This window comes from Malus domestica, chromosome 09 (genome assembly GCF_042453785.1).
Source record: "Malus domestica chromosome 09, GDT2T_hap1".
NCBI classification, from domain to species: domain Eukaryota; kingdom Viridiplantae; phylum Streptophyta; class Magnoliopsida; order Rosales; family Rosaceae; genus Malus; species Malus domestica.
This window is the reverse complement of record NC_091669.1, coordinates 5825841-5837501: the sequence shown is the minus strand read 5'-3', so window position 1 is coordinate 5837501 and position 11661 is coordinate 5825841. Positions and strand designations below refer to the sequence as shown.

General features: G+C 39.5%; 1 protein-coding gene across 5 annotated transcripts in view; it reads right to left on the bottom strand.

Annotated features, from left to right (window-relative positions):
- Window positions 1-6239, bottom strand: part of LOC139188020 (NADPH-dependent diflavin oxidoreductase 1-like) — a 33390-nt gene extending 27151 nt beyond the window's left edge. The window contains exons 1-5 of one of the 5 annotated variants that reach the window (XM_070804909.1): window positions 5808-6239; window positions 5580-5684; window positions 5343-5421; window positions 5054-5238; window positions 427-651 (exon numbers count right to left, since the gene is read on the bottom strand). In XM_070804909.1, coding sequence (XP_070661010.1) covers window positions 532-651; window positions 5054-5238; window positions 5343-5421; window positions 5580-5684; window positions 5808-5813 — 495 coding nt within the window. In that variant the 5' untranslated portion in view covers window positions 5814-6239 and the 3' untranslated portion in view covers window positions 427-531. Of the gene's footprint in view, window positions 1-426; window positions 652-1115; window positions 1306-5053; window positions 5239-5342; window positions 5422-5579; window positions 5685-5807 lie in introns of those variants that run through there. The other 4 variants (XM_070804910.1, XM_070804911.1, XM_070804912.1 and 1 more) reach the window with 4 other exon arrangements.
- Between the last annotated feature and the right edge of the window lie 5422 nt (window positions 6240-11661).

Below are 11661 nucleotides of genomic sequence, written 5' to 3'. Positions count from 1 at the left end.
ATCTCATTCTGACTTGAAATGAGAAAATTGAACAACTACGAAAACAAGTAAGAATCACATTTTCACAAAAGAAAAAGACCAAAGTATAATTTCACCTTGATGTGTTGTCTTTTTTTTGGGTCTACTTGTTAGAAAAGTAAGACTCTATCTTTTCTCTTCTTACAAATTATAGAGAAAAATTATATTCTGCGTGAAATTTGTGGTAGATGTTATATATATATATGTGTGTGTGTGTGTGTGTGTGTGTGTACAAACTTCTTGGATACATTTGATTGTGGAGCTAATTTGCTTTCCCTATCATGTATATGGTTTAATTTTCTTCCTCTGAGGAAGACACACTTTCACCAATCGTGCTTGATTAATAACAGATGAGAAACTTGAACAACTCCAGAGACAAGTAAGAATCGTATTTTCACAAAAGAAAAAAAAAACAAAGTATAATCTAACATTTGATGTGCTATCTTTTTTTTTTGGTCTATTTGTAAGACAAGTAAGATTGTATCTTTTCTCTTTTACAAATTCTAGAGAAAATTATGTTCCACGTGAAATCGGTGGTAGATTACATTTGATTGTGGAGCCTTCTTTGCTTTCCCATAACCTATACTGTTTGATTTTCTTCTTGTGAGGAAGACACATTTTCACCAACTTTGCCTGATTAATAATAGAAGAAAAACTTGAAACAATTACAAAGAAGAATAAAAATCTCATTCTCACAAAAGAAAAAGTCCAAAGCAAAATCTCACATTTGTTGTGTTGTCTTTCTTTTTTTTGGTCTACTTGTAAGACAAGTAAGATTCATACCTTTTCTCTTTTTACAAGTTCTAGAGAAAATAATATTCCACGTGAAATTGCTGGTAGATGCAAATCATGTGATATGTACAACTTTCTTGGATACATTTGATAATGGAGCCTTCTTTGCTTTCCCCATCATGTATACGGGTTTGATTTTTTTTCTTAGTAGGAAGATACATTTTCATCAACCGTGCTAATTGCTAAGAGATGAGAAACTTGAACAACTACGAAGACAAGAATCATTCTCACAAAAGAAAAGGACCAAACTATTATCTCACCTTTGATGTGCTGCCTTTCCTTTTTCTTGATCTACTCGTAAGACATGTAAGACTCGTATCTTTTCTCATTCTTCAAATTTTAGAGAAAATTATATTCCACGTAAAATTGGTGGTAGATATTATATATGTACAACTTTCTTGAATACATTTGATAGTTGAGCCTTATTTGCTTTCCCCATCAGGTATACGGTTTGATTTTCTTCTTCTGAGAAAGACACACTTTCATCAACTGTGCCTGATGGATAGCAATCATAAGGCGCGAAAAGACATTCACACAATAATGGGATTTAATTTAGATAAAGAGAACCCTATTAGCAATCAAATTCAAGCATTTTGGATTCTGGGAAGTTGCAAGAGAAAAGTCATAATCTTTAGTTAAGAGAAAACAATGATTTCAATGGAGGATGATCGGAGAGGTGAGAGGATCAATATTGCACAGATCAGCAAGTAAGATTATGGGTTTCTTGGGAAGTGGGAGAAAAAGGTTTTACGTAATAGATCAGAGCGCAGGATAGGGAGAGAACCAGATGCAGAAACAGTGTGGTTGTTGCTTGCTAGGGCGACTGGAGGTGCCTGTTGTTTGGACTAAAATTATGCGAGGCCCAATCCATTCATTCTCAACTGCCAAGCACTAATGGACAATGAAATTGAGGTTCCACCATAAAACCTATTGGCAATATGAGGAGTAGCCTAAGACCATATAAGCATATAGCAAACATTGTCCCTCACCTATGTGGGACAACTCTCAACACGTCCCCGCACGTGTGGCCGATTTTCAAGCCTACACGTGGACAACACAACAAGGTGACGTGAAGCGCGTGTGGCCGTTTGGCTTCACAGGAAGCCAACTTGCTCTAATACCATAATGAAATTGAGGTTCCACTATAAAACCTATTGGTAATATGAGGAGTAGCCCAATACCATATAAGCATATAACAAAATTTGTTCCTCACTGATGTGGAACAACTCTCAATAATGGATACCTTAATTTTAAAGAATAAAGAAACAGTGTGTGAGCTGATCTTATTAAAAAAAGTTCGATTTACTTACTGCGCAATTTGATGACAAGAAGTGCGATTTACTTATTGTGCAAGTTAACTATCTAACAATAAAATTATACAAATCAATATGTTGGTCTAAATTAACAGTGGTGCTCCTGAAAAACAACATACTCATTTAGTCATTTAACAGAGCACGAAGGCCTACTCAAGGCCCCCAAGGACATTTTTAAATTGACACACAAAGTCCACACTCAGCAAAGGGAGAATTGTAGCATCCAACACCTATCTTCGAGGGGGAGGAGAGAGATAAACTGGGCCCATTGTGACTTTGCCTGAATGTTTTTTTAATTTTATTTTTTGAGTGGAAAATATTAATTTTGGTTTTCAATTAGGCCACGACCCTACTTCGTGCGTGTTAAATTTTGGTTTTCAATCAGTGCCAAATAAAACCCCACTGGCCGGTGGTGATGACTTATCCATTTGATAATTTTGGCCATCCCTTTCTTGCTGCAGGCTTACCTTTCTTAAAGCTGGGATTCTGTTTCAAATCTTTTTCCGCTTCCATGCACATGCATTAAGTTGTGGGAATACCAAATTAGGCAATTCTGGAAAGGGAAATAATTTTCGCTGACCCTTTTTTTCCTTTTGTTATGTACATTGTTTGTACTATACTTAAGGCATCCGTATTTAGATCTCGTATAAATACTCGGGGAACTCAAATGTAATTATGTAATAAATGAAGGGGCAAATATGTAAAAAAATGAATGAGCCCTTAGTCTATAAAAGGGTCTCCTCACCCTCACAATCCTCAAGCCTCACTCTCACATTACACTCTCACATTACAAAAGCTCTCTCTCCCTCAAAATCCTCTCACAAACAGAGAAATACAATATCAGTGTGGACGTAGCCCAAACATTGGGGTGAACCATGATACATCTTGTGTTCTTTACTTTCTTGCAGATTCACGATCGGATTGATGTTGTTCCAAGACCCCTCCGGTTTTGTGCATCAACATTTGGCGTCGTCTGTGGGAATCGACACGAAAAGCTATGTCGATTCTCTTTCATTTTTTTCATCTCACCACCTTGAAACCTCACCACAACCTCCACCGTGAATCTGCAGAAACCCAAGAACCAAACACCTGCACGGTCACTACAAAACCCATCTCTCAGAAATGCAGAAATGAAACCTCATATGCTCTATCTTTTCTCATCTCCATATTATAAACAAGCACAAGCATAAGCAAAAACCAAAACCCACGTATTCCCTTTCCTGTTTTCCCCTTAACCAAAGCGAGAAGCTTCAGGACCGCCATGGCCGTCATAGACTCCAACATACGTGGCGCAGGGAGATGGGAACACCTGTCCCTGATCCTCTAGAGCAGAATTAGCTTGATTCTTGGGTTTTTTGCGTCTCATCTTCTTATTCAATTCCAAACCCCAAAACCCCGTCAAGCTAATCTACTGCACCAGCACGGTTCACGAAATGGAGAAGGCGCTCGCCGAGCTCGAGCTCCTCCACAATTACCAGGTCAAGCATCTAGGTTCACAGGATCTTGGCGGTCGAGCTCTCGTCAAGGAAGTGATCGAAGCCTCGATCCAACCGCACGACCAAGGAGCTACGCACCCGGAGCCAAAGAAAGAAGAGAAAAGAGACGCCAAGAAAATCTCCCTCCTCAGAACCATCCCTTATTCCAATCACCAGCGGTGGTGGTCAACAGAGACTGTTGACTGAGGGTAACATGGGGATTGGGTTTGAGATTTCGAAGCAGCTTGTGGCACATGGATTTACTGTTATACTCACATCCAAAGACCTTATTGTGGGGCTTGAAGCAGCTAAGGTCTTCCAAGAAGGTTGTCTCAATATATTTTACCATCAGCTCGATGTGTTAGACACAACGTCCACCATTGAGTTTTGTGATTGGTTGAAAGAAAACTACGGTGGGTTGGATATTCTGGTGAGTGATCAGATTTTGGATATTATTTGTTTCATTCAATTCCCGCAACCTCCTCGAACCGTTTCTGTCGGTGATGCCATCAGAAATGATGAGTCTGGATGGCTTTAGTCGACCACCCACATGGATGGCTTTTGTCGACCACCCACATGCAAAAGTAAGGAAAAGAAAAGGGAGGCTTCCCTCTGCAAGAGCACATGCCATCCCACTACAAGGTCCCAGCAACAACCAGGCCGAAAGCAGAAAGCAAAATAAGATAAAAATAAGCAGACAAAATTGCAGTGGTGATGGCATCCAGAAAAGGGAATTAAGGGCGTGACCCATTGAGCAGAGGGTCAGATTTATTTTTTAATGATGTGATTTATTTTTCTTATCTTCCGGAGACATTTGTATAACCCCATCAGATGGTAATAAAAAATAAATAAAAAAAAGGGCAAGCCCAAAATAATGGGTTGGAATGTTATGTGAAGGGCCAAGGCCCATATGCTCAAAAGAGCCAAGCCCTATGACTCCAAAATTATTTGGTGCCCTGCAACTATTATCACCAACCAATTGATCAAAAGTATGTCCAGTACTCCAAATTTATTCGGCACCCTGCCGCTATTATCACCAACCAGGTGATCAAAAGTACGTCCAGTACTCCAAATTTATTCGGCACCCTGCTGCTATTATCACTAACCAGATGATCACAAGTACGTCAAGTACTCAACATCAGTATGGACGTAGCCCAAACATTGGGATGAATCAAGATACATCTTGTGTTCTTTACTTTCTTGCAGATTCACGATCGGATTTACGTTGTTCTAAGACCTCCAGTTTTGTGCATAAAGAAAATTTATTTGGGTTTAAAGGGGGAAAGGCAAGGAAATAAAAAGGATTGTGACATGCCATTTAATAGAATCTGAAAACCTATCGGTCGTAAAATGCCTACTGCTTTTGGAAACATGCTTTCTAACTTGGTCCGTAAAATGATATTTGCAAATACACGGTTATAGAAGAAAGAGGGGAACTATGAACAGCCAAATTACCTGATTTAGATGAAACTTGTGAATCCACCTTGTCAATGTCGTGATATAGAATCCGAATCTTTGGTTTCGCCATAAAATTTTCATATGGAATAAAAAAGTCTGGGCCATTGGGGAAGTAGTTGGGATCGATTTTATTCCACATATTCCACAATGATGCCATCCACGGATCCAGAGCAGCCTCGTACCTGTTAACGGTAAAAGAAAATACATCGTCCCAGTTTCTACATATGGCAAGATTTCATTAACTAATTTTGAAATTAAAAAAAAAAAAAGGAATCAAAATCGTAACCTGACGGGTGCTGATCGTCTCCCAAACCTCTTTCGACAATCGGGGTTGCCCCAAGGTCCAAAAGTCTCCTATCAAGCTTCTTTGCCACAAAATGCAAACCACAACTCGAACGTCACAAGCATATAAATTCCATATAAATTAACAGGTCAAAAAGCAACACGTTATACTCATCAATCATACGACAGGCTGCAACAAACAATCGTGCAGAAGATAAAGAAATGGCACAAAACAATATACATTGAATTTCTGGTAACCGGAATCACCCAATCCGAAAACAGAGTAACGGAGTCCGTCCAGCCATTGCCTACTCAGATTTTTCTGCAGAAGATCTTTCCAAAACCCCTGCATAAACATAAAGATGCAATCTTTTTCACATATTTAACCTTTATCAAATTACCCACAGGGGAGAATTACAGTAAATAAACAAGTTAACCGAATTGCTAAGAAAAAGCAAAAGCTTTTTACCTTCATGGGATCAGGAGTATCTCCCTGGCCAGTGGTTGAAACAACAAAAATTACAGTGCCCTCTTGAGCTAAGCATCTCTGAGTAAAACAGAAAAATTAGAAAATTATTCTTCAGGTAATGCAATTATTGTTTTAACCAGAAGAAGAACAAAATTGAATGCAAAGGAGGACTGCTTATGGCGTCGCATTGGTCGAGGGAGAGAGGTGGACGGGGCAGCCTCTGCGCTCGGCTTGGCGGCCAGTCGCTCGGCGACATCTAAAGCGTTTCCGGTTTGGGTGGCGTAGAGTATCAGTAATTTCTTCCTCGCTCGCTCCTCCTCCATCTCTCTCCAAAGCTAACGAAGCTGCTGTGGATGGAAGACAGAGAGTGTCTCAGATTGTGTCGTCGTCTGTGCGAGCGTGAGAATGGAACGGTGTTGTATGTGCTTGATTAAGCAGGAATTGGATCCACTCCAAACCTTAATGTCCAGAGCTTAAGGATCAACTAATCTGGACCGCACAAATTGAATCCAACGGTCTTCGTTAACTCATTTTTCTAGCCCACCACACACAAACCAACAACTTTGATTTCTTTTACATACCGATCAACAGCCCAAATAGATTGATCCTTACACTCCAAAAACTAAGGTCCGGAGCGGATCCAGTTCCGGTTAAGTAGGTTCATATATGAATTTGGGTACTCATATAGTTAAAAAGTAATGCTTAAGAGTTAATATTTAAAAGTTAAATTTGACAACCACGGTTTAGTTGTATTCCTCTTCACTTGTAAGTGAGAGATTTTAGGTTCGATTCTTGTCAAAAGCAAATTTAAATCACATTATTGCTAGCTCATTGTGAGGCTAAGCATATCCCCTCCCCTTAGTGTAGATAATATTTTTTGTTAAAAAAAAAGTTAAACTTGACCCTTTTTTTTAATATAAATGAATATTATGCGAATCGAACTTCAAACCTTTTTTTTTTTTACAAGAAACGATAGCATGATATTTCATTAATTATCACAAACAAATACAAGGGTGCCATTGGGTACATAGATCCAATGACCAATAAATTGATCTGGAGTGAATTTGCACAAATAGAGAAATAAGAGTAAACCCCTAGTAGGCTACCATAAGCACAAACACATAATCACCAAGCGCACAACTGCTGTCACGCCTCGAACTCAACATACATCCAGGATCGACGCGTGACGTCACCCAGCATCCGTATATCTAATAGATCCCGCATCCGAGATATGTACAAGGCATAACTCAAGATCCAATTGCATAATAATTTTTCGTAAGCTTTATGGCTACATCTAACCTCCTCGTTAGACTACCTACGTACCCTAAACAAGGATCAAGTCATTCGTAATTCATCATTCACTACCCATCTACATTTACCATAGTACGTTCAAGTCGAAAGATATAACATTCTTCAATCAATCATTAGAACTTGACAAGTATGGAAGTACTAGATTCAGGGCTACATAACAATCCAATATGACAAACAACATTTCCACTTCCTCCATCATATAAATCACTATGATTTCAACAGGAAACCTTAATCCACCACATGTAACATGTCCAAGAACCAACAAAGCACAATATTATTTGTTGATGCACAAAATCGGAGGGGTCTTTCGAACAATGTAAATCCGACCGTGAATCTGCAAGAAAGTAAAGAACACAAGATGTATCGTGTTTCACCCCAATGTTTGTGCTACGTCCACACTGTTGTTGATATTGTTTCACTCTGAATGGTGAATATACAAGAAGGCTAGAGGCAGTGTGCTCTCTAGCCTATTTTATGTGCGCCCTCTTCCTATGGCCTAAAACTTGACCTCCTTAATGAGGAGAGTGATGGGTCTTTTTATAGAATAAGATCTCCTCACTTATTACATATTTGCCTCTTCATTCATTACATAATTACATTTGAGTCCCCCGAGTATTTATACGACGTCTAAATACGGAGGCCCTAAGTATGGTACAAACAGTAGTCCCCCAAGTCTTCAGTCAAGAGAGTCTTTTGACTGGAGACTTGAAATTCAGTCCATGTGTGGGCCGAAGTAACTAGATGTCCTCTAGAACTGAATACTCGATATGAGGCAGTGTTCAATGTAAAATGATGCTCAACTAGAAGTAGCATATGTTGCGAGGCTGCTCGGCTTGTGGCTTATGTTGCCTTGGTTGGCTCAGCTTGTGGCGTTGAAGGTGAGGGAGTCCCTTTTATAGAATAAGGGCTCGCTCCTCAATACATAAATGATGGGTTAGAGTTGATGCTCGCGGCGAGGCAGTTGCTCAGCAGGCGGCGATGCTCTTTAATGATGGTGAGGAAGTCCATTTTATAGAATAAGGGCTCGCTCCTCAATACATAAGTGATGGGCTAAGAGTCTCTCTCTAATGAAGGTGAGGGAGTCCTTTTTATAGAATAAAGGCTCGCTCCTCAATACATAAATGATGGGCTAGAGTTGATGCTCGAGGCGAGGCAGTTGCTCAGCAGGCGGCGATGCTCTCTAATGATGGTGAGGGAGTCCTTTTTATAGAATAAGGGCGCACTCCTCAATACATAAATAATGGGTGCTCTCTAATGAAAGTGGGAGTCCCTTTTATAGAATAAGAGTTTGCTCCTCAGTATATAAATAATGGGCTAAATCCCCCAAGTATTTTTCATAAGGCCTAGTTGCAGAAGCCCAATATATGGTACATAGTGTAGTCCCCCAAGTCTTTAGTCAATAGGGTATGTTGGCTGGAGACTTCAAATTCAATCCATGTATGGGCCGAAGTGGCGGTTGTTCGGAGGCGGTCTTTGTATACCATGCACTGAAGCTTTGTAGGTGAAGCTTTGTAAATGAAGCTTTCGAAGCTGGAACTTTTGTAAATGAAGCTTTTAAAGCTAGAGCTCTGTAAATGAAGCTTTCGAAGCTGGAGCTCTATAAATGAAGCTTTCGAAGCTAGAGCTCTGTAAATGAAGCTTTCGAAGCTGATTGACATGAGTGATGCTCATGAATGTTGACATGAGTGATACTCATGAATGTTGTGAAGAGGGATGCTCATGAATGTTTATGTATGATTGACATGAGTGATGCTCATGTATGATTTTTTGGAGTACTGGACGTACTTTTGATCACCTAGTTGGTAATAATAACGGCAGGCTGCCGAATAATTTTGGAGTACTGGACGTACTTTTGATCACCTGGTTGGTGATAATAGCAGCAAGTTGTCGAATAATTTTGGAGTACTGGATGTACTTTTAATCACCTAGTTGGTGATAATAGCGGCAGGCTGTCGAATAATTTTGGAGTACTGGACGTATTTTTTATCACCTGGTTGGTGATAATAGCGGCAGGCTGCCGAATAATTTTGGAGTACTGGACGTACTTTTGATCACCTGGTTGGTGATAATAGAGGGTGAACTTTAAGTGGAGGGATGGAGGTTGGAGTTTGAAGCCATAGGGCCTGGCTTTTTTGGGCATATATGCATTCGCCCTCCGCATAACATTCCAGCCTATTATATTGGGCTTACGGTTTTTTTTTTTTTTTTGGCATGCTGCATTTTTTACACATCAGTATAACTATACAATAATTGCTCTAGTTTGCAGAAGATAACTTAATAAAATATTCATCAATGACAGTGGGTATGGGTGTGCCATGTTTTCCACTTTCTCCTATTTTCTCCATCTCCAAACATCTTTTCCTTTTTCATTATTTTCCTCCCTTTATTCCTTGCTTTTGCTTTCTGTTTTTTCTCGGTTTTTCTGCTTTGCTTTTGCTTTCATTTCCCTTTTGGCAAATGGTAGACAATAAATGATAATAGAATTAATAATAAGAAAAGAATCTTATCTCCGCTTTTGCTTTTCCCGTGGTATTCGCAGGAGATGGGATATGGGTCGGCGACTGCCCCAACCGTGAGGACCTTCGTATCAGTGGTGATGAGTATATTCACTGCTTGCTCTGGCACCGCGTGGGGTGGTGCTTGACAGGCCCTAAAGGTTTTTGTGCAGCTTTTGACAATCACCTTGAATGTTGTTGGTCGTATCATTTGAAAAAACAATGCATCTCAATCCACAAGATTATGAGCAACTGCAAATCCTTTCCATCCGCTCTGAGTCTTTGCAAGTAGAGACTCTGAAGGTTGACTAGGTTGACAAGGTTGATAGGGAGTGGACCGGAGAGCGTATTTACGCGCAGAGAAAGGCTCAAGAGCTGTGTCAAGTTCCCGAGGCCCAGATGGAGCTTCTGATCGGATCATATTTATATATATTTTTACTTCAAATTCACTCGTCTTTTCTTAGTTAGTTCCTTATATTTTTGAGCTATTTACGTTATTTTTGTGTTTATAGGATTTGTTATGCAAAGAAAATAAAAATGGCACAAATGAGTTTTTAGTTATTATCTAGTTCTTAATTACTTGAATCTTGGCTAAATTCGTCTTTTTAAATTATTAATTGTCTTCTTCCCATCAATGAAAATCACATATTTGTTTCTTTAATGAATTAATTAATTTGTGTAATGTCACAGACTAAACAAAAAGTGAGGAGCTACCTTTGCAGCTAGGAGGAAAACGTGAGCCTTGGCAGTGACAAAAAGATGGAAAGCTTGCATGGACAACACATGTGGAAATATGTTGGGGCAAAGCGTGAAGTGGAAGGCAGCAAGGCTGCCAAAAAGAATAAAAGAATAAGAAGGAGATGGAAGGCAGGTCAGAGGGGGATATAATATAGGAGAGCAGCAAAACTGCCAGCGAAAAGAAAGAAAAAGAATAAGCAGCAAGCTGCTTTGCAGCGTGCCTTGCGGGGAAAAGAAAACTAAGCAATAAAAGCTGCCTTTGCAGCTGGGCGGAAGAAGAAGATAAGAAGCAGACGGCAGACTGTAAAGAATAAAGTGAGGAGCAAAAGGAAGTGGGGGTGGTGCGCAGAAACGGAAAGAATAAGAAATAGAAGGGAGAGTGAGGGAGCTGCCTTTGGGGCAGCTGAAAAAAAAAGAAAGAAAAAAATATAAAAAAATAAAGGAAGGAGCAGCGGGAAAAATATAAAGAAGCACAGCAAGACAAGTAAGGGGGGGAATTGGTGGAAGGCAGAGGGCTGCCCTTTGGGCAGCGTGAAGCTGCGGAGAGAAGGGAAGGGGGAAGCTGCCCTTTGGCAGCGAGGTCAGACAGCACAGGAAAACAGAAAGAAGGAGGGCAGCTCGCAGACGTAGAGAGGACAGGAGATCAGCATGAAAATGCAGTTCAGAGTCCAAGCAGCAGATCCTTTCTTTCGGTTTAATCTTTCCAAACTCCTATTTTATTTTTGTTTTAATAATGTGTAATTAATTTTATTTTGGCTAGAGGTTAATTCAAAGCCATGATTTATATTTGTAATATGAATTGATTACCTTCGGTTGTAATTTCATAAGTTGTGATTTCAATTTACTTATCTGTTCGTATAAAAACTGATTTGTGTATGTTGGTTGAGAGTGCACGCTTAATTTACATGCATGAATTTGACGCTAGAATATAAGGGAATTTCACCTAATCGTTATGAACTTATATTCATAAGTAGTGAAGGTTGCTAGTCACAATCACGTTAAGTAAATTCTTGGCATAAGTTTCATGCAAATCATAGTAACGAGTGTCTCGTCAATGCTTATGTTTTTCATAGAACTTATTGATTCTTGCTTGTATCTCTATTATGCAACTCATGTAGGGAACTTGTAGGGAATGTTTTGGGTTGTCGTATGCAATCATCCAACCCAATAACTTGTGGAAAAACTGAGGGTTAATTTAAGCGTACCTAATTAACTTGGGGCATTGAGAATTAATAATTTATTGAAAGAACAACTGAAAATCAATTTAGGTTGCATATGTGTCATGTGTGGAGAAGAACCCTCTAGCTAGT